This window comes from Eretmochelys imbricata, chromosome 1, assembly GCF_965152235.1.
Source record: "Eretmochelys imbricata isolate rEreImb1 chromosome 1, rEreImb1.hap1, whole genome shotgun sequence".
NCBI lineage: Eukaryota > Metazoa > Chordata > Testudines > Cheloniidae > Eretmochelys > Eretmochelys imbricata.
The window spans coordinates 333321605-333345775 of record NC_135572.1 but is presented as its reverse complement, the minus strand read 5'-3'; the positions used below and the strand labels follow the sequence as shown (position 1 = coordinate 333345775).

Sequence of the window (24171 nt, the reverse complement as noted above, 5' to 3'; positions counted from 1 at the left end):
ATACTCTTATATAATGAGAGTCTCTTCCCCTAATTAGAGGTATATGGTAAAATGATCTTGCAGATAGGAAGCACAGAACAATAAAATCATACCACAGAAGTAAATAATGGAGAAGACCCTCTAGGTCATCTAGTCCATCTCTGCCAAAGCAGGATTGTTCTCCAGTGTACACTTACTAATATTTTGTCCTGTCTCGTTGTAATTACTTAAGTAATGGGACTTCCACCACTTACCTGGAAACTACTTCCAAGCCTCCGATCTCACTGCTGGAAAGCTTTTCTTGATAGTCTGCCTGCCTACATTTTGCTTTCTTAAATTTCAGTTTATTAACTTCTAAATATTCCACCATTTATTAGCCTAAACATTTCATGTTCATCTTTGGTGTTTACAGTCTACAAATATATTTGTATTTTTATATTATCTAGATTCATACAAAAGGTAAAAGGGGCACCTATCCAGAGCTTAGCCAAGCAAAATATATTTAACTCAATCTTTCCTCAGATCAGTCCCCCCAACTCCCTAAAAAGTTTTGTTGCTCTTCTCTGAGCAACCTCCAGTTAATCAATACATTCATAACAACAAGAATCTTAGTATTTCCAGGGGCAGTCATACCAGAAGCGTAGTTATACTGAACAATTATCTTCCTACTCCATAGCATATAACTTCAGATAGCTTTACAAACTTATATCTCATTTCCCCCCACTGTTATAATCCAAAATCTTTCATTATACTGCTTTCTAAGTTTCTCACTCCAATTGAATATCTATGCTTCAATTTCGTTTTTCTCACGTTATTAGCTGGTTTCTTTTCCAAGTTGAGGCTAATTTTATTTTCTGCCCAGCTCCCTTTTGGGATAGGGTATTCTTGCAGTTGCAGCAAAGGACTGAAGTACATGAGAGCTTCACTTTGTCTGGACCTATGCAACAGGCTTCCTGTGCAATCTTGGGCATGTCACCTTACCTCTCTGTCCCTCAATTTCCGTAAAGTGCTTTGAAATCTTTGAATGGAAGGCACTATAGATCTGTAAAGTATTACCATCTACAGATTTAATTTGCTAGTAGTTCCTTCTTCTAGACCATTGCTAACCCAAACTGATCCCTGCAGTACTCCACAGCTCCCCAAACATGATACTTCACCATTTATCACCACACTAAGTTCCTTCAGTCAGTTTTGAATGTAAGATTTTGAGACACTATATCATACAATTTCCTAAATTCCAGTAATTTTATATCTACCACTTTTCCCTCATTCACTAAGTTTGTTTTATCATAAAAAAGCAACCAAATTGGTCGGACAAGTTCTATTCTTTTTATAAACCTATTCTGCTGGTTGTTCATGGCTCCACTGCCACCAGCTCAGAGAGATTTTCACTGAAAAGGGAAAGACTGACTTACAGGGCTGTTATTGCTCGGATCATCACTTCACTGTTTTTAACAATTGGAACTACATTTATTTCTCTTTAGTTTTCTGTTACAACCCCGGTTTTCAATTACTTAAAACCGGCTAGGGACTGTAAAGAAAAGGGGGAGGGGAGAGAAAGGCATCTAGTGGAGAACTGCAAGAATCCAATCTTATTTAATAAGGGGCAAATGAACAGGATTCCAGTTAACGAAAGTCATGTGGACAAATCTCTCCCACTGTGGATTACCAGCTCAAAAAATCTTCTACAAAAACAGATGCCTAGAAAGAGAGCGCATTGAGGACACAACGCCCATCCACCCACCACCACAAGGAGCACTGTTTTGCCCCCAAGTGTGCTCCCAGATGCCACTAAGGCCAGCATATGAGAGCCTAGATGTCAGTCTCGAACGTCTGTCTTCCGTATGGTAAAGTGCACTGAACTACATTACCAGCCTCACAACTATCTGATGTCATTTAAAACTACTTTATGCAGAAGTAGCCACAACTATATGCTTGGAACACTGGATATTCATGCATATAATGTACACAGATTAAATAGTTTTAAAAGTCTAAAGCTGGGTAACTCAGTGCAGTAGTACAACATACTCGTTATTCAGGACAACAGCATTCATGAGCAGACAACAGGCTCAATCCCTGGATTGACGGCACATTCTGACTGATAGGATGCCATTTGCAAATGGTTTCAGAGCAAAACTGGCATGAACCTCTGTATCTGGAATTCTGAAATTGAAGAGCAACCCAAGCGAAAATGACAGGTTTCAGAGTAACAGCCGTGTTAGTCTGTATTCGCAAAAAGAAAAGGAGTACTTGTGGCACCTTAAACACTAACCAATTTATTTGAGCATAAGCTTTCGTGAGCTACAGCTCACTTCATCGGATGCAACGAAAATGTATTTCCATTATGTAGCTATATAAACTATTATGCATGTCAATAAAAGCCAAGTCTATTTTTTGTTTCAGTTATGCTTTAGTTTCACACACACACATTCTCTCATCCAGATAGCACTGTCCTCTCCATTATCTCCACATGATGGTCTGCTGCAATCCCTAACCCCTGCAACTATGACTCTCCCGATATTTAGTTTTTAAAATTATATTAAAGAGGGAAAATAGCAGAAACACAAAACAAGAAAAAACCTGGTGAGAACCCCAAGCTTCACTCTGTTTCTATGTCAGTAGTAAAAGGCAAACCCCACAGTAAGTGGCAATAAGAACACAGATAAGCTGTAATAGAGACTCCTAAAAAAATCCAAAAATAGAAGAGAAAGCTAAACACCTTAACTATAACTGGCCTTGTCTTTTTCATTCTCTGAACCTAACATTATAATAATGCCTTTAAACTATTTATTTGAAAACAATAGTGTAGTTACCAACATTTAAAAAAACAACAACAACAACAACTTTTTACTAAGATTTTTAAATAAAAATGCAAAAGTGAGTATTTTTCAGGTGAGTTTTTCCACCATGTGAAAAAGAGAGGGTTCTCCCAGTCGGTTACATTACAATAATCTAAAGTTACAATTAAAAAAATAAATGTACAAATGAATCTGGAGATTAGAAAATTAGTAATGCAAAATACCTAATAAAATTCAGGGTTTAAATTATACAGATGTCCTATAGTTAGTGTGGAGGAGGAGTAAGGAGAAAAAAGGCAAAAATCACAAACCAACGTTCTGCTGGGTTTTTTTCCTGCATACCTAAGAAAGACAATAGCAGTGGCCTCTGCAGTGATTTGTTTTCCCCTTTCTTTGCCTCCTCCACATCTTTATAGCTGTAGCTCAAGACACTCAAGACCCTATGTTTCAAACTCAATTGAACAGTGTAAAGTAACCTCATATCCTCCTCGTGAGGTGTTCAGTGCCTCTGAATTCAGACAGAATAGAACTGGGCACACTGCTACACACTGCAATTGAACAAATTTTATTCAGAAATTAATTCCAAGGCTTTCCAGAACTCAAAATAAAGTAATATTGAAAAAGGGTAAATATTTACAACACCATAGCAGACCAATGGCCCACCTATTTCAATTTCCTGTTTGACAGTGACCAGTATCAGATATTTCAGAGGAAAGTGTAAATCCTCACATAATGGACAATTCTGCAATGACATGCCCTTTGGAAAAGACTCTTCCTAGCCCCAAGTAATTAGTAGATGCCTTCTGTCTAATCACACAAGATTTGATAATCAAGTTCATCCTAATTAGTGTAAATGCATATCTAACGTAAGTCCAACCCTTTTTTGAATCTTACTAAACTACTGGCCTCAATAACATCCTGTGGCAATGAGTGCCACATGTTAATTATGCCTTGTGGAAAAGAGTACTTTTATCAGTTTTAAATTTGTTTTTAATTTTCTTAGATTTTTTAATATATTTTATTATACAGATGACCTGGGGCTCCCAACTGTCTTTTCTTTATGCCACTCATTATATATACTCCTATCACACCACCTCTTAAGTGTCTCCTCTCTAAACAAACTAGTCCTAACAGTTTTAGTCTCTTCCCACATGGAAATCTTCACAGTCACCTATGTATTTGTTGCCCTTCTATGGGCCTGTTCTACAATATTTCATTTATATCCTTCTTGAGATGGAGGTGTCCAGGATCAAGTATAGTATTCTAGGTGAGGGCATGCTGGGAAGTTAGACAGTGATATAATATTTTCAATAGTGTCATTCCTTTTATAATGGAGTTAAACATTTTGTTGCTTTTTTAGATCATTGCCGCACACTGAGCGGAAGTTTTTATCGAGCTATGCATAGTGACACATATTCTTTTCTCGTGAGTGATAACTTATTAGGATCCAAAGTGCACCATGAGCTCAAATTACCCCTTTCAATGAGCATTACCTTGCACTTATCTACAGTGAATTTCATGTGCCATCATGTTGTCTAACTGCCTAGCTTTAGGTCTCTTTGGAATTCCTTATTCTCTAGTTGACTTATCTAAATAATTGTGTCATCTGCAAATTCTGCCAACTTCACATCATTGTCTTGATGATTAATAAACTAAACACTGATATGAGTTATGGAATCTTGGGGCTTCCCACTGTTAACCTCCTTCCATGTTTAAAATTGGCCTTGTTTCCTGATATTTATCTTCTGTCTCAGAGACAGTTTTTAATCTACGAAACATTAACCATTCATTTTGTGACTTGATTTCTTAACTTCTTGCAAGGGAATATATTAAACTCTCTTAAAAATCATCACATTAGGAAATAATGAGAACCTACAGAGATACTATCTGAGCACCTCAAAACAGTAAACTTTGCCTCAGTTACCTATCTGAAAAATGGGGATAATACTTCTCTACATCACAGGGCTATTGCAAGGATGAGAGTCATTTTAAGAGACTTGCCCACAGACACACAGGAAGTCTGTGCCAGAGATGTGACTCAATATATCCAAAGTCCCAATCTTGTGCCTTAACCACAAGGCCATTCTTACTTCGTCAACTATTTTGCTGACTGTCTTCAATCATTCAAAAAGAATCAGGCAAAAAAAACCCTTTATATAATCTATGCTGGTTTGTGTCTACCTTACCATGCAAGGTGTTTTACAATTTTTTTTTGTTATATACCTATAACAGTACTATACCTAGTACTGAAGTAAGGCTCAAAAGTCCGTAGTTCCCAGGGGCATGCCTTGCACCTTTTAAAAAGAAAAGTAGATTAGCTAACTTTCTGTCTTTGAGTATAGTACGTGATTTTAATTATATATACTTTTTTTTTGTCACCAGCTCAGCCATTCCATTCTTAAGTTCCTTCAGAATTCTTGAATACAAACCATCTGGCCCTGGTGACTTGTTGCTTTTTAAATGATCATTTCGTTCCAGCACCTTTTGTCAGCTCAGTTTCTTACAGTGACCCATCTTTATCCACAAAGAATAGGTCGAGGAAGGTATTCAAAATTCCTCTACAGTGACTGCAGAGGCAAAAACTAATTAGCTCCTTAGCAATGTCCTTAACTACACTTTTCAGAGTAGCAGCCGTGTTAGTCTGTATTCGCAAAAAGAAAAGGAGTACTTGTGGCACCTTAGAGACTAACAAATTTATTTGAGCATAAGCTTTTGTGAGCTACAGCTCACTTCATCGGATGCATTCAGTGGAAAATACAGTGGGAAGATTTAACTACACTGGGTTTCTCTCTTTTACTCCATGGTAGTCTAGCAGATCTACTGACCTTGGAGGCTTCCTGTTTCTGACATACTTGAAGAATTCCTTGTTCTTTGCTGATTAACTTTGGCTATTAACTGTTAAAATTCCCTCTTGACCCTCCTAAGTTCTATTTTACCATTTACCTGTCATGGTTTACTTTCCTTGTTACGGAATTCACCATGCTGTATTTCCATTTGACAGATACCCTTCAGACACGAATAAAATCCGGTGCATCTTGCCATTCAATGACAAATGTTTTCCTTTTTGCTGAGGAGCATATCACATACTTTCTGATACGGCAGTATCGTATGCTTAAATATCCCCTGTACTAATTCTAACGATTTGAATGTAGCTTTTGATTTTAAAGTATTTTTGTCATTTTTAGATTCCTCCCTTGTTTACTCTACTAGATTTCCTCATACAGTTTGCTGCACTCATGACCCTAAGAACACGTACCATTTTCTCATATATGTAACTCACATCTTGAGTGGGAAACCACAAGACTCTACTACTTTCTTGGCAAAAAATCTTCTTAATCTGTGTCAGTTTACACCGACATGCAGGCTAACACTGGTAACAGATGAGAATGGTATTATGCCATTTACACTCAGTTCCTTTCAGAAACTTCAGTGATCAGATGGAGAAATCAGATTATTGCTCTCGGAGGGGGGGGTATTTTGTTTCTAACAGGGATCATGTATGTCCACTTAATAGAAAGAGGGCCATCTTTCATATTTACTCCAGGCCAACATGTCATGACTGAAGGCCAGCACGTATCATGCATGCCAAAGCAAGTAATTTTCAATTATCCTTGTGTAGCAATTCTGCAGCATACACAATTGTTTGTTCTGCATCAAGCCTTTATTAACACACTGATAAAGTGTTTACAGTTAATGTATCCATGTTATCAGTGACCATGTGTGTAGAGGTCTGTTTACCTTGGGAAAATATGAATGTAACGTAGGCTGGAGGCAACAAGGGTAGAGGAGGGTGTGTGTGTTCGTTCAAGAAAAATTACTAGTTACAACCCTGGAATTGGTTCTTTAAAAATAATTATGTTCGTGACCTGTGCGTCTAGGTTTTGAATTTTCATGATGTTGGTACTGGAGCCCCAAGATCCTCATGTTTGAGTATCTTATGAAAAGGACAAGATCTGAAATGTGGCATTCATTTATTATGCTTTGTTTCACAATTCTTTTAGTAAAAACCTACCATGCTGATCTGTGGCACGTAACTGCCTGAAACATGACTTCAATTGCTTCCTGTTGGTCTTACACAGATGGATTTCTGTAGTTAACTTTTAGTAAGTGTCCCTCCAAAGTGGAGGCAGTGCTTTTTAAACATTTCCTGTTCTGCAGGTCTGCTGCAGAATTCCACTTACTGAATCGCTTCCTGCATACAAGACTGAACAATACAAAGGATCTATGAACTCAGTTTGCAACAGAAAAAAGTAAAATCTGACTGGGTTACCTTCAGTTTTGTTTTCTGATGCATTTTCACCTATCCCTCCTTCAGTATTAGCTACTTTTCATTGTTCTGAAATCCTCTCTCAAAAACTAATTTGATTAAGTTGAAGTTTTCAGAGGAAAATGTATGAAACTTTCAGGAATTCATATAAAGCTCATCAGCTTAGTGTCCTGGCCAAGGCAGGCCACACCCTGCCACTCCCTTTTATTTGTATAGATCAAAACAGTGGACAAATAATAAACTATGAGACTAGAACTTGGGGTGAAGATTTGCAGGAAATGCCCAAAAACAGCTTGCTCAAGCAAAATAAAAAATGCGTTTCAAACAAAATGAGCTCTGATTTCAAATAGCAAAATAAGGATACATTTTGTATTCTTGCCATTAGCAGGCTAATTTAGAAAAAGTATTTGCACATTTCTACAACTCCTGGTATTATTAAAGCTTTTATTGTATACACGCAACTTGCAAAAGATCAATCTTCATTTCAAACTTCCTAAATACAAATCCTTGAGACCTTTCTTTCTGTGTTCTGGTTACAAGTGACCCAACTGCTCAACTTTGACAGAGACCATTTCAAGGTTACATCAAAATAGTTTTGGTCTAGTTAGTATCTAGTTACAGGTACTGTATTATCTAATTTGTTATAATAGGTTCAATTTGAGAAGCTTCTGGGATAATTTATTTTAACTTTCCCTATAAGAAACTCATACCTGCTTTCAGGCATTTGTGACGTTCTGAGCTGAAAACAGACATGATGACAAGAGGATTACCTTTGCAATGCCTCTGTCATGATTGTACTCAATGATTCTTATGAGAACCATACACTGATCTGGCACTGGAATCCAGGAATGAAAATTTTCACTTACCGCAGTGCGACTGGAAAACCTGTGGCTTGACTACCTGATTGCAGATATTGCACACTACTAGATAGAAATCGTCATGAGCTGGATAATGGCCAAATAAGTGCATATCTGTGGGAAAGTTAAAAAATATATATAAGTATTAGAAGTTATGCGTTAAGAGTATATTTAAAAGAAATTAAAGATACTGTAGGATTACTAGTATTATATTTATAAAACCAAAAACTACGTAATATTCTCTGTAAGGACAGTGTTGGTGGTATGTTATCAGAATAGATCTTTGCCAGCTCTAATTTCTATGATCCTTTATTTAAGCTGTGGACAGAACATCTTATTCTGATGATCAGAATACAAGAAGCAGCACCCCTGTCTAAATACTTATTGGAAATAAATGTAATACTGAACAAAGCACTCAAGAACACGTTGTACGGAACAGTCCTGCACTGGGAAAGGACTCACAAAATGAAATATTTATAGGTCTTTCCCATCTCTAATTTCTGTTAGTATTTCAGCAAACAAGGAACATGGGTTCTGCAGCTTGGCTCTCTGTAGACTATTAGCAGATGCTACTTTTTAAGAATTAGAGATAGGACCCAGGAGCCAAGGATCTCCAAAGTACCATTCTCCATTGACCAACTGGGCAACTCCATGAAATCTATCAGTGTTAGGTAAATGAGACCCTTGTTTTCCGTTTTACTGAAAAATTTCCAGCTTTTACAAAAGCTACTATTTTTACCAATTTTCACCCAAATTTGTACTGCTCAAGTACATGAAAATATTGATTATGTTAAGACAATCCAATACATTACATTAGGTAGACACAGTTATGTTAATAATAAATTAGTCTAAGTGTAAATGCAAGGCTGTCAGATAAAGAAAGAAAATGTACTGGAAGAGATGCACACACGCACGTGCATGTGTACATTCTGTTAATGAGCAGTCCATGAAATAAACCACAGCATTAAATTACTTAATACTCTTACTTTTCTCTGTTTGTGGCTTTTTTCTCTCTTCTCCCACCCCCAACACTAACCTCAATATTTACCCAGAGAACTGTGCATCCATTTTCACCCATTTTTTAAAATTTTTGTAACAAACACTGGTAACTTTCTGAACTTTAAAAAAACAACAACTGAAAATGAAAGGCCTTGTAGGTAGGTAATGGTAGATTCTTTTGGGCAAACAACGAATACATTGCTGGACTGTCAAGTGCCTCTCAGAGTATCAACAATGTCAACTGTGGTCCATGCTACCCCTCAGGACAGGTCCATGACTTATTCAAAGATGTCACATGATGGTGCCTTAGCACTATTTACTGCATGTGAAAGATCTACTCGAAAGCTTGTCAATGCTGCTTCTGATGCAGGTTCCTTAAAAGGTAGCTTTCAATTCAGCACTGCTTTGCCATTTAAAAGACAAACTCCATTTACTTAAATTAAAATTAAACATTAAAAAAAACCTTCTAGTGCAGGACCACCACAAAAATTAAATGGCTCTGAAACACTCAAAATACCAGCTGAGGATGATAAACAGAAGAATGTTTAAATATCAATTCTCTAATATATTTGTGACCTGTCTGTAAGTCTTATAACTTATGTTTATTCAGACAAGTAGCTTTTTCAGTGGGTGAATTGATATATTACCGAAGTTATTTAATTGTTTCTTGATAATCGTAGTGCCAGAATGGTATGTTTTAATTAAAAATTGAGTCATGTTCTGCACTGCCCTATGGGAAAGCCCACAATTCGATGCCTAGGACGAATATCATTCTTCAGGTTGAAAGGGCTGGGAGCGAGTGTTTTCAGTCTCTCAGAGAGCAAGGGATGCGGAAGAGCAGGGTTAGTGGATTTTAAGAGACTCTGATTCAACTATGGTTGGCAAGAACCAGGCCCCCCCTCAGTGATAGACAATATAAATCAAGAAGAGATACTAAAGGCCAGGATGTGGAGGAAAGCAAAAGCCCCATTCTATACTGATATCACAAAGTCACGAGATCTGGTTACAACATGGTCAAAGGTTATAGTTATAGTTCAGATGAGACCTAACTGTGGCCCCTTAACCATGCTAAAGCCTTATACTTTTCAAGGTTTTAGCCTTGTTACCAGGACATACCACACTATAAATAAACCATATTGTGATTTAATACCCTAACTAGTTACAGTTTTAGTGCAGATGGGACCTACATTGCATACTAACCCCTGTTCCTCTTCACAGCTATTCATTTTACCGCTTGATAAAAGAACAATTTGGCAGGCCATTTTATTTTAATCTCACATCTAATATGGTTATATAATTTTAAGAACTCTAGAGGCCATTCCTTCTGCTTTAGCCTGAGGATGAAGTTATTGATCTTAAAAACACTTTACATTGCAGTGCAGATATAGCAATGCTAAAGCCAGGGTTTTGCTACTGATTCTCCATTTGTAGATTCCCATTTGTCAGAACCTCGTAATTCCATGATAAGGATTCCCTCACCAGTCTGAAACTTGGCACAAGCTCTCAGCTCAAGAATCATCCATTGCATTACATTTATGAAATGTTTCAGCCTCGTTATAAAGTTTATAAGAGTTAGGGGGAAAAAAAGCTTTATTCTTACTCTTGCATCACCTCTCCAAGCACATCATTAGAAGCAAGCTCCCGACACTCCAGGATACACTAATTCAAAGCGGCACCAGACCCTGCCAGAGCAACTGATTCAAAACCTGCAGACATATCTCCACTGCTACAATGATCAACACCCTCCACAACACAGCTTTCAAGCTCCATATGTCCTTCACATGCCTATCATAACATGTGGCATACTTCATCCATTGCACTAAATACCCCAATAGCAAATATGTGGGTGAAACCAGACTTTCACTACGCTCTCAAATGAACTCACACAGGAAAATGACAAAAGACAAAGACATCATCTGAGAGTGAACACTTTCCAAAAAGTGATCACTCTATATCTGACCTACCAGTCCTCATTCTCAAAGCCCGAGAGCCAGAGAGCTTCAATTCATAACTTTGCGAGACATTAAAAATCATGGACTGAATAGAGGCACTGGATTTATGGCCTATTATAACAATCTATAACCTACTAACTACCTCACCTCCCCGCCTCCTTTCCCCCTTATATCTGGAGTGGCATTAATGGGCCACTTCACCTTGCATGATCCCTTGAAATGTATGTTAACTACCTGTGCTAAACACGCTGTTCCACCTTGTATTGAGCTGTGACACTCTGATTAAGTTTCCCAGACCTGAAGAAGAGCTCTGTGTAAGCTCAAAAGCTTGTGTCTCACCAACAGAAGTTGGTCCAATAGAAGATATGACCTCTTCCACCCAGTCTCTCTAATATCCTGGGACTAACACGGCTACCACCACACTACATACTATAAAAGACACACACACACACACACACACACACACACTCATCAATTGGGGATTGGTCCTGCTTTTGAGCAGGGGGTTGGACTTGATGACCTCCTGAGGTCCCTTCCAACCCTGATATTCTATGATTCTATGATTGATCACTTCCCAAATAAAAAGGTACAGATAATATTTAAGAGTTACATTTTGTCGCCATTCTAAATTCTTTAAGCTTTTTTAAGCCTCAGAATATATACCATATACTAGGCCTTCAAAACTTGCCCAGTTCTGGGACTTATGTTAGTAGAAGTCCAGCTGTGAGAAATTACTAAAAAACAGAAGGAGTTAATACTCCAAGAATCTACCAAAGGACATAATAGAATTAGAAACCAGGCCAGGTCACAGTATCAGAGAAGCAATTGCATCTTCACCACACACAATCTTGGGGTGGCAAAGTGGGGAACGAGGGGACTATTAGTAGTACATAGCACCAATAGCAGGTTTTGTAGTACTGAGATGGCAAAAGTGGAGAAAAGGGTGAAATGAGTTGCACAGAAAGTGCAGAGAAAAGAGACAGAAAAGTCCTATGCCTCCTATGGCACCAAAAGGGGGAATGGTTTCAGTGTTGGTATAGTTGAGTTGGTCCCAGAATATTAGAGAGACAAGATGGGTGAGGGGATATCTTTTATTGGACCAACTTCTGTTGGTGAAAGAGAAGTTTTTGAGCTTACACAGAACTCTTTTTCAGGTCTGGGAAAGGTACTCAAAAAGTGTTTGAGGTCCAAGAGAAAATGTGACTTTACTCACCTTGTGTCTCAAACATTTTTAAACACAGATGTAGCTTGCATAGTTTGGTGGTCTAGTGTGAACAGGCATTTTCTTTTTTCAATTTAAATAACCATGTTTGCCATAAATAAACTATGTGTCAGGGACCACAGAATATCAGGGTTGGAAAGGACCTCAGGAGGTCATCTAGCCCAACCCCCTGCTCAAAGCAGGACCAATCCCCAATTTTTGCCCCAGATCCCTAAATGGCCCCCTCAAGGATTGAACTCACAACCCTGGGTTTAGCAGGCCAATGCTCAAACCACTGAGCTATCCCTCCCTCCTCTGGTCCTTAGGGCTCTTAGAGGCTAGTAAGTTCCAATTTGCTATCCAGTGACCTGTTAGCAGATGCCAGAATAGAAGCTGAACTCTGACAGAGGATTGCAGGCCTGGAATCTAATTGGCAGAATGCTGGCAGTCCTTATTGATTCACAACTTCTTTATAAACCCAGCACAGGAACAGGAAGTTGTCCATGCAACTGGGATCTCCCTGCTTCAGACTGTTTCCCCTGCAATACCTGCTCCTTCTACTTGCTACTGATCTGGTAACCTGACCCTGCCTGTCTCCTAATACCTGACTCTTGGTTTTGGCCTCTGTTTGCCTTGGATTCTGACCTCCAGGTATCGGACCTGGCTTGATTCCTGACTCCTGCTCTTACCATGAGGTCAGACCACCCATGCCCTGGTTGTGACACCATGATTGCCAAAAATCAGGCTATTTCTTTGATGGATAAAAGCAGTTGGCCATTGTCTTTGTCTGGAACAAGACTGCAGCCTTCCATTTCCTTCTGGCAGCTGGTTGGCCAAGCTTGTGAAAGCCTGCACTCATCTCAATAGCATTTCTTTGTCTATATGTAACAATAACTTTTGAACCCTGCATCTAATCGATTTCAAATGTTTAGGGAAGGTTCTTGGAATCAGTGGCCAGAACTCTATTGACTTCTGGGGAAAACTGGAAAACTGAAATGGGAAAAATAGGGTTTAACTGGAGCCCCCCATGCCATCTTGTTAGTATAGACACAGCTTCAAGCACTTCTACAGTCCTCTGTAGATAAAACAGCTGGCTGATGGCCCCTCAGCATAACAATACCCCATCTCCTCTCTGCCTGTCCTCCCACTAGAGTTTATCATGTTGACACCCAGAATGATGTCTCTCTCAGATGAAAAATAATAATAATGGGGAGAAGGGAGAAAAGGGGGTCAGGGGAAACTGGGGAATGGGGGCATGCACACCAAATTCCTACTGGGGGGACGATGACTGGAGGACCCTGGTATGGGGAGAAGGAGGAGGATGGGGGCCACACAGAGTCCCTTGCATAGAAGGAAGGTATGAAAGGGGGTGCACAGAGAGCCCCTGTCATGGAGGGAAATGGCAGATGGGGGAATGGGGACAGATAGAACCCCCACCATGGGGTGGGGGAAAGATTGGGGTACCCTGGTATGGGAGGAGGCAGACACGGGGGTCACAAAGAACTCCTGGCATGGAGGAGATCGGGAGTCACAGTGAGTCTCTCAAACAGAGGAGGATGGCACACAGGGAGCTTGTGGGGGGAATGGAGGGATGCAAGGAGCCACTGGTGTATGCAATCAGCTCAGCCCACACAAGCTATGAAGTGCACAACCCTCTAGCATGTATGCTCTCAGCAGTCAATGATCAGGTTGGGAGCCTTTCAATGAATGCAGTGTCATCCATTTTCATACCAGAGTTCACAGCCTTCGTATGGGAGGTTTTCAATTGTTGTCTGAACTTCCTTTGAGATGCCTGAAGACTAGCCAGGATGCTCTCCCCGTGGCAATAGAAATTTCCATGGTATTGAGGCATATAGAGTGGCCTGAAAGGATGATCTGGCTACCAGCTGCCCCTCAAATTACTGATTATTGGATGCACTTCCAACTGTGACTTGACTGGTGCCTAAGAGATACTCAGTACCACCGCAGTGGTGATAGCCAGCATCATAGTGGAGACATTCAGCACCTACAATAGCAATGACAACTATAGCTCAGCTTATACGTAGAGATCTCCCAATACTGTCAATGATCTTGCTACTGAGACAGATGGTGCCACAAAAGCAGAGCAGGGGATTACAGTATCAGAGTGGAGAGTGCCAAAGTGATCATGTCACTGTTGACTCTGTACCAGAGGCAATTAGACCCACCTCCCAAGATGGTGTTGAAGACAAAGTACCATGCGCCCTCAGGGCTCCAAGAGCACCCAGTTCGGGCCATTAAGTCCACATAGACTAGGATTGGTGAGGCAGTTTAAATCTCTTTTTGCTTGGGTCAGCTGAAGGAGATCTACTCCAACACTTCCCAAAGGAGCACGGCTCTTTTCTATCACTAGCCAAAGTTTTTCTTAGGGCAGGGGCGCCATTTCAGATTGGGGGGGGGGGCGGGGCGGGCAACTTTAACCGTGATTCCTGGGGCTACTTAGGCACTTAAAAACACTAGTTTTTTTGGAAGATAACTTAGTAATTAGCTGACAGGAGCCCTGTATCTAATTCCTTTATATATATATATAAAAAAAAGAAAATTAAATAAATATTAGACCCATGAGCTCTAACAACAACATATTCTGACATCTTATGGCAAGTCACTTAAGGGACACCGGTTAGGTTTAAAATTTTAATGTATATTCTTACTTTATTACTAACTCTGTGGAGAGAGAGACCCCATCAGGACCCCTGGGTTCTAATCCAGCTCTAGGAGGAGAGCAGGGTCTAGTGGGTTACAGTGGGGAGCAGATACATCTGGGTTCTATATAAGAACATCAGAATGGCCATACTGGGTAAGACCAATGGTCCATGTAGCCCAGTATCCTGTCTTCCAACAGTGGCCAATGCCAGGTGCCCCAAGGGAATGAACAGAACAGGTAATCATCAAGTCGCTCTGTTGCCCACTCCCAGCTTCTGACAAACAGAGGCGAGGGACACGCAGAACATGGTGTTGGATCCCTGCCCACCCTGGCTAATAGCTATTCCTGGAAACTATCCTCCATGAACTTATCTAGTTCTTATTGGAACCCTGTTATAGTTTTGGCCTTCACAACATCCCCTAGCAAAGAGTTCCACATGTTGACTGTGAAGAAATACTTTTTTTTGTTTGTTTTAAATCTGGTGCCTATTAACTTCATTTGGTGACCCCTAGTTCTTATATTATGTGAAGGAGAAAATAACACTTCCTTATTCAATTTTTCCACACCATTCATGATTTTATAGACCTCTATCATATCCACCCTTAGTCATCCAAGCTGAAAAGTCCCAGTCTTTTTAATCTTTCCTCATACAGAAGGTGTTCTATACCCCTAATCATTTCTGTTGCTCTTCTCTGTACCTTTTCCAAATCCAATATATCTTTTTGAGATGGGGTGACCAAATCTGCACGCACTATTTAATATGTTGGCATACCATGAATTTATGTAGAGGCAATATGATATTTCTCTCTTACTATCTATCCTTCTCCTAATGATTTCCAATATTCTGTTAGCTTTTTTAATTGCCACTGCACATTGAGCAAATGTTTTCAGAGAACTAGCCACAATGACTCCAAGATCTCTTTATGGACGGGTTCAGCTAATTTAGACCCCATCATTTTGTATGTATAGTTGGAATTATATTTTGCCAAGTGCAACACTGAACTTCTTCTGCCATGGTGTTGCCCAATCTCCCAGTTTTGTGAGATCCCTTTGTAACTCCTCACAATTGGCTTTGGACTTAATTATCTTGAGTAATTTTGTATCATTACCATCTCACTGCATACCCCTTTTTCCGGATCATTTATGAATATAAATGGGGCAAGGGTGAGTAGATCTCTCCTACAGAACTCGGAAGGAGGGGGTACTAGAGCCCTCCTCTGCCCCCCCTAAATGGCACCCCTGTCTCAAGAATCTAACTGCCCTATTCCATCTGCAACCAGCGCCATCACAGATGACAGACTCGGGAGCTAGCTGTTGATCTGGAGCTCAGGGCACTTCTGGACTCAGATTGATCTGGTACAGGAAGGTCTTGCTTGCCTAGGTCCAAGGCAAGCCACAAAGAGCTATCCAAAAGTTTGAGGTCAGCCTCTCTCACTTTCTGGTCCTTTTAGAAAAGGCCTACAGATGGAACATATATTGGGGATATGCCCCAACTTAGGAGCGGGACAGGTAAAAGAGAAAAAAATTACACAATTCCTGTATTCCCTCTGGCCTGTGGCTTCCCTAAGGTAGATCTGCTCCCTGCCTCCAACCCTACTTTTAATAGTTTAGAGAGAGCCCATGAAATACAGGCACTCCTTCAGAGAGAAAAAATGGGGAATCATGTCTGCTAATGCTTCTGACAACACGGATAGGCTCAACCAACCAAAGAACCAGAGCAATAACCTTGCTAAACTTATCTAATCAGTTGTACCTAAACCAGTCCAGCTCAAAACTTAAAAAAAAAAAAAAAGGCACAAACATTTGTCACAATATATTTTCAGACATCTTAATGAGAACAAAAATCTTTGCACAAATTTTAACTCAAGAAATACAAACTTCTACAAAATTGCCTCCACTGTCAAACTCAAAAACAAGAATATTTTGATAAACAAAATGTCTTGTTACAAATACTTTGACCAAATCTAGTTCTCATATGGTAAACCTTTCACATACTAATGTATCTTTATCATCTGATAATTTACCAAAATTGCCGTAGAACGTATTTATATAAGACCACAGCCTGTGTTTGAAAACTAAATATTTGAGTAATAGCATGTAATATTGTCCGACATTATAATATTATGTGTCATACCCATGTGAGTGTGGCAAAAGGTAGCAGGGCAAAGGGATGGGAAAAGTTGACTGTAGAAATCCTGACTTCTATAAAGTCATACGATCAATATTTCTATTAACATACTTTATTGCATTTTTTCAGAGAATAAGCCTTACTGTACTAGGGAATTCTTGTGTTTATAGTTTTTATATTAGTAACAGTTCTAAACAATAAGATAGCTGTATCCATAACATGATCCAATTTTGCCAGACTTTATTTTAGTAAAAGATGCATTAAAAAACAGAAATCACAGAAAACAAAGAAAATATGTTGCCTTTGCAGAGTGGCATGAACATTCAAAGGCTATTGCAGATCTCAGATATAATCTTGAACTTTCCATCATAATACACATAGAAAGTAAGGATTACTCGTAGTAACAATCAAAGTCAGATGACTTATATGAAGTTCCTTCTCTACATGTTGAGCACAATATACATAATCAGTTACATCTAAGTGTATAGAAAAATTCAGGAAAGGAATGATCCCTCTATTGCAGAGCTAAGGTGATCACAGCACCAAGGACCTCACAATGCTGACTGCTAGAGAAGTTGTATTTTATTATATAGTAATCATGCTCCCCTGTTAATTGTAAACATACATTACATCTTATGTAATAATTACTCCACTGAACATTTAGTAAAATTATATTCTAAAAATTAATTTTGATCATGTTTAATAAGTCAGTTTTGAAGTGGAACTTGTTTAGATTGACAAAAATGTCGCATTGATAGGTATGCTGAAAAACATCCATCAACCTAGACCCTCAGTTAGAGATCTGAAAAACTCTAGGGCTAGAAATCTGTTAGATATATTCTCTCCCACTCTAGATCAATGGCAGTGAAAGAGAAAACCCCTTTCACTACATAAGATCACTTTTACAGAAATCTATTCTGAGTGATTTGAGAGGTGGATTGAAACCTGCAACCAAAACACAATACAAAGGCAACTGCACTGTGTTATACAAGCATGTTTAACTGCTCCCTGAATAGGTAGTATCGTCTTATGTTAGAAATAAGTGTTCACTCCTTCTATCTAATATAAAGTTTTATTACAAGTAACATTCTCCTTTTGTGAAAAAAGGTGAAGTTGCTTCAGTAGTTAGTTGATATTGGTTTCCTATTATTCTTGAAAATGTCAGATCCTATATGAATTTTCAGGGACTGGACAACTATAAATATTAAATGTTAATTACCTTGTTACCAAAAACACACATTTTTATGAACTGAGTAAAATTAAGATTTAAGGGAAAAAATGACTTGATTGTCTTATTTATATAAAATGAAATATCATATCAAGAACTTAATTTTCCATGGACAGAATGCCCATCACTGAAGAGGTACAGGGCATCACTTGAGAAAGCCAATGAACATGAGCAGCGCACTGAGATGACCCAAGGGAGTTCAAGAAGTTCAGAGTGTAAGAGGTCTAATTGTTTGGGACATTAAGGGCATATCTGCGCTGCCCTTAATGGACTACAGGTGTATGGATAGCAGTGTGCATCGAAGTGCTGCTCTGTAACTCTTCTGTGCAGATGCTGCAGGTTCACACTAAAAGTTCCTACTTCTCAATAATGTACCGCTGTTTGAAGAGGATTAAGTTAATGAGATCTAGGAACATTTTAGTTCATGCCCACAGCACCCACACAAGGGAAATACAGGGCAGCACTTTGGTGCGCACCACTATTCACACCTTTGTAGTCTGAACTGCAGTGTAGATGTGTCTTAAGTCCCAAAAAGAGAAGAAATTTGGATACACAACAGATATAGTAATCAAGGTAATTCAAATTGTGAAATGTTAGCTCTGGCAAGTGAAAAGACAATGGGTGTGATTTTCAAGAGTGCTTGTTTGACTTGGGAATTCAAGTCCCAGCAAAAGTCAATATGATTTGTGGTTCTAAGTCATTTAGGTGCCAAGTGTTTTTGAAAATCCCATCCTAGGTGAGCTACATTTTGATCAAATGCAAGCTGGTTTCTTTTCTGAACAAACAAGGTAAAGCAAGATTGAAGTCACTAGTGTAGAAATCAAAGAAACAAAATTAGATGAATTAGACCAAGTTCTTCTTCAGGTAAGAGACTGGGTATTCACACAGCACCCAGTACAGCTGATCCCCAGTCCTGATTGGAACCCTTTGGATGCTAACATAATACAAATAAATCAAAGAACCAAAGACAATGCAAGTTAACACACAAGTAATTAAGGAGAAGAAAAGAGAGGGCAAATGACTTTTCAACAAAGGCACTGAGGGCTGGTCTATATTAGAAAATCAGATCGACCCAGCTGCAGTTGTTCAGGGGTGTTAAAAAACCCCACATCTCTGAGGAATGTAGATAAACCGACCTAAATCCCAGTGTAGACAGCACTAGGTTGATGGAAGAATTCTTGAACCCCTCCTGTCAAGTGTAGACATAGACTTAGGCAACATCTACACTAGAAACTTCAAAGCGCTGCCACAGTAGCACTCCCACGGCAGTGCTTTGAAGTGTGAGTGTGTCACACGTGAGCGCTGGGAGAGAGCTTTCCCAGCGCTCCTGATAATCCACCTCCACGAGAGGAATAGCTCCCAGCGCTCAGAGCCTGCCCACATTTGCACTTTAAAGCGCTCAAACTTGCTGCACTTAGGGGAGCGATTTTTCACACCCCTGAGCCAGCAAGTTAGAGTGCTATAAAATGTAAGTGAAGACAAACCCTAAGAAGCCAAAGACAGAACAGTGACCAAGGGGAGTGGAAGAGAACCACCAGAAAGAAAGAGGAGGCAAGTAATCTTCACCAGGAAAGAAGAGCCTGGGTGGTGACACCTCTGACTCATAAATAACCGAGAACGGTATGTTGCCTCCCAGGTGCTAAGGCTAATTAAATCAATTTAGGGTGCTGGAGATATTAAATAATGTTGGGAATTTCCCATTAATTATAGTTTACACAGAAATCAATATCAACACTGACTGAAGGTTTAATTATTGCACTGCCTGACTGGGAATGGCTAGACATACTTGTGAAGAGTATCCAACGTGGGAGTGGATTGATCTTCTCAGAAACCCTACCACAGGGGTAGTCAATAGGCAGACCACGGGCCAAATCCAGACTCCCAGCTGCTTTAGAATGGACCCCAAAATCTTTTTATTTACTTACAATTAGCATTATTGTTTTTTTTAAATTTTCTCTGGAGTCTGGACCTTGACTATAACCTTGACCAAGAAATTTGGACCTTGACAAAAAAATTGACTTCCCGTGCCCTACCAGTTCCAAGTGCTAGAAAAGCAAGGAAAATTGGTACTGGACTCAGTGGTGTAAAGAGACATATTTTGGATTCACAGGACTAGAATGCCTTCTGTGATGAGAACCTGTTTAAATCTGAATTGGTTCGGATCAAACTGAACAACCAATCATTTAAGTAACTTTTCTGTTTGAAATGTTCTAGTTTTTTAAAATGAAAAGATATCTGAAAAGGAGTTTTTTTCCAGAACTCTGAAGGCCTACTGGATTACAAATGGTGCACGTACATTTCAAAATCTGAACTATTTCGCTCGACCGCACCAGAACTTCCAGTACCACACATACCTTAGGAGGTCCGCAAGAGATTCTCAAAGATGCACATCTTTTGGATGCATCCTGAACACCTATAAAGACAATGGGAACCCTTCCCCTCAACTCCTTCACATCTTAAAAGATTTAGAGGCTGAAGCAATAACTAAATCCACATTTTCCCTCACTGCATTTTAAGGAATTTTAGTACTCACTTATCTTATCCTAGGAGTTTACCAACAACATAACTTGTGCAGGTGTCCAAAAGTGCATATGGAGGCCTCACTTCACCATTTGAACTCCTTACAGGATGTAAGAGAGCCTTCCCACCAACCTTTTTGCATTTTAAATGGTCTGAAACCCAGACCATTCCTCCAGCCCAAGATGTCCCTGCCTTTTTGCAGCAATACATTTGACTAGATTTTTCACTAGGCATCTAAGTTAGCTCCATAACTCTTGTGCAGTGAAGGCTTCCTCAGCTCAACACTAAATTTACCATCTTACTGTATGTATACTCAGTTAATGATTTGCAAAGGCATTTAAATTGATCAAATCAAACCCAGATTCTTCTGGAACACCAAAAGGTGCTCCTCCTGACTGCTATTTCCTTGCCAACTACAATTTTCTAAATTTCATTTGTAGGGCTGATTTAAAAAAAAAAAAAAATTTCTTTTTACCTATGGACTGAATCCAAGCCTAAAAAATTCAGCATAAAGTCTTGAACAGTTCAGTAAGGTGCAGGTGACTTAATTGGAAACTGTTGTGTAACCTTCACTTTAAGGGAGTTTAATTTTAAGTCTTAAGGAGCTGCTGCGCCTATTATAATGTGTTGCATATCAGACTCTCAGATTGTGGGTGGGACCTGAAACTCGTCTTTGTTAACAACTTTAAAAATAAAATGCCTGCGTCTTTCTTTCAGAATTCCTTTACGCTTACTCTAGCTCCAACTACAGTCTTTCCCATGCTCCCAGCAAGGCTGCCAGGAATCAGGAGGGTTCCCCCTGCCGTAATTCCTTCCATTGTACCAACACTGACCAAAGCTAACATATCTTCTCTGCTTTCGATGTTCCTTATTCTAATGTCCAGCTGTGTTGAATTGCAAAAGAAGATGAGATGGAGGCAGCAGCCACCTTAGGGTTGTGATGGCACAGAGGTGACGGAAGGAGAGGCTCAAAGGAATGGGAGGATGAGCTGAGAAAGATGGGAGAATACAAGGGGAATAACGGGATGCAGGAACTTAATGGATGAGATTGCTCCAGGTCCATCTCAATACATCCTGAAGGCTCATGGCTCCCACTGTCTGCCAACAACTCTCCTGTCCAGGCTGACCCAGGTTCTCCATCTGCCTTTAACCCACCCTCTTCCTCCGCATTGTCCCAAGCTTGCATGTTTAATTGAAATCTCTCAAAAATGGGGATCTGCGGGTCCCCACACGGCCTGAAGCGGAGCAGCTGCGCAGGGGCTAGGAGCTGCCTGCAGCAGCTGGGGGCTGCGAGGTACCCTGCTGCCTGCAGCTCCAGGGGTCTCCCCGCTGCCCATGGGGGTTGGGAGCTATGGTGTGCCCCCGCCTCCCATGTCAGCCAGGAGCTGCAGGGTTCCCCCGCTACCCACAGCTCCAGGGGCCCATGGTGGCCGGGAGCTCAGGGGTTCCCCCGCAGCCACAGCAGATGGGAGCTGTGAGGTGCCCCTGCCGCCAGCGTGGGCTGGGCGCTGTGGGATACCCCTGCTGCCCACAACTCCAGGGGCCCACAGCAGCCATGAGCTGCAGGGGTTCCCTTGCCGGCCGCGGCAGCTTGGAGCTCTGGGGGCCGCCAGAGGAAGTAGGGGTACCCCACAGCTTCCTGCCCCTGGGGGTGGCGGAGGACTCTGCAGCTCCTGACCACCACATGCTGAAGTCATGGAGGTCGCTGAAAGTCACGGATTCCGTGACTTCCATGACCTCCATGACTAAATCATAGCCTTAGCAATGAGCACTGCAACAGTGGCGGTGGAGGGAGGGAGGGAGGCAGGATTCCATTGGAGGAGAAAGTTTCTCGGCACAGAGCCTGGGCTCATGCCTCCTCTGGAGCACAGTCCACCATTGGCAGAATATTGGGTCTAGGATGGATTCCTACAGAGACCACACATGGTTGGTTACCACATTTCTTCTCAAGGAGTTCACCATGTCGTTGCTGACCCCTGGAAAATGTAGCACCAGTTGTGTCACTCAAAGCTGATGACCCCAAAGTCCCAGAACTTGATGGATTCCTGGCAAAGAAGGGATGATCGAGCACCTCCTTGCTTGTTTATTTGGTGCATCGCTGACGTGTTGTCTGTCAGGATTTGCACTGTGAAGTTCTGCAGAATGGGCAGGAATGCTATGCAGACTAGTCCAATGGCCCTGAGCTCCAGGACATTCACGTCTAGTGTCAAGTTGTCCTGAGATCATGTGTTTTACATCCAAAGGTGGTTCAGGTGAGCCACCAATAATCATCATTGTTGAGAAAGAGACAGATAAGGTCATCCCTTTCTGCTGACTGAAGAGACTGGAACCTGTCCTCTCACAGACTCATAGATATTAAGGTCAGAAGGGACCATTATGATCATCTAGTCTGACCTCCTGCACAATGCAGGCCACCGAATCTCATCCGCCCACTCCTGCAATAAACCTCTCACCTAATCTGAGCTACTGAAGTCCTCAAATCATGATTTAAAGACTTCAAGGTGCAGAGACTCTTCCAGCAAGTGACCCGTGCCCCATGCTGCAGAAGGAAGGCGAAAAACCCCCAGGGCCTCTTCCAATCTGCCCTGGAGGAAAATTCCTTCCCAACCCCAAATATGGCGATCAACGGACCCTGAGCAAGTGGGCAAGATTCACCAGCCAGATATATAGGAAAGAATTCTCTGTACTAACTCAGATCCCACCCCATCTAACATTCCATCACAGGCCATTGGGCCTATTTACCATGAATAGTTAAAGATCAATTAATTGCCAAAATCACGTTATCCCAACATACCATCTCCTCCATAAACTTATAGAGTTTAATCTTGAAGCCAGAAAGGTCTTTTGCCCCCACTGCTTCCCTTGGAAGGCTGTTCCAGAACTTCACTCCTCTGATGGTTAGAAACCTTTGTCTAATTTCAAGTCTAAACTTCCTGACGGCCAGTTTATATCCATTTGTTCTTGTGTCCACATTGGTACTGAGCTTAAATAATTCCTCCCCCTCTCTGGTATTTATCCCTCTGATATATTTATAGAGAGCAATCATAGCTCCTCTCAGCCTTCTTTTGGTTAGGCTAAACAAGCCAAGCTCCTTGAGTCTCCTTTCATAAGACAGGTTTTCCATTACTCAGATCATCCTAGTAGCCCTTCTCTGTACCTGTACCTAACCTCTGGCAGGTTAGGATCAAAGCTACTAAGAACTCTATCATCTGAGACAGTGTGAAAGAGGATTTCTTGTAGCTCACAAGGAGTCCTAGTTGACAGTACAGAGAAAAGATGCCATTCAAGGCTGTCTTGGTCTCTTGCTGGGATCTGCCCCGATTAGCCAGTCATCCAGGTACAAACAGCCATGGATTCTCCGTTTCCTTAAATGCACTACCTCTACCATCAGGCATTTGGTGAACACACACTGTGCTCAGGAGTGTCTGCAGGGCAGAAATCTGTATTGATAATGGTTGGGTCGCCACTGTGAATCTTGGATACTTCCTGCGAGCAAAGTGAAAAGCTAGATAGAAATATGCATTCTAAAAGTCACAAACCAGTCTTGAGCTTGGAGGGATGGGATGATGGAGGCAAGCAT

The 24171-nt window shown here is 40.7% G+C and overlaps 1 protein-coding gene across 4 annotated transcripts in view; it reads right to left on the bottom strand.

Moving 5' to 3' along the window:
• ATXN7L1 (ataxin 7 like 1) overlaps positions 1-24171 on the bottom strand; it is a 203032-nt gene that overhangs the window by 124732 nt on the left and 54129 nt on the right. For 2 of the 4 annotated variants that reach the window (XM_077835519.1, XM_077835536.1), the window contains 2 exons: positions 7911-8015; positions 5018-5071 (listed from right to left, as the gene is read on the bottom strand). The exons of 1 other annotated variant lie outside the window; for it this stretch is intronic. In XM_077835519.1, coding sequence (XP_077691645.1) covers positions 5018-5071; positions 7911-8015 — 159 coding nt within the window. The remainder of the gene's footprint in view (positions 1-5017; positions 5072-7910; positions 8016-24171) is intronic. One more of the 4 variants, XM_077835520.1, reaches the window with a different exon arrangement.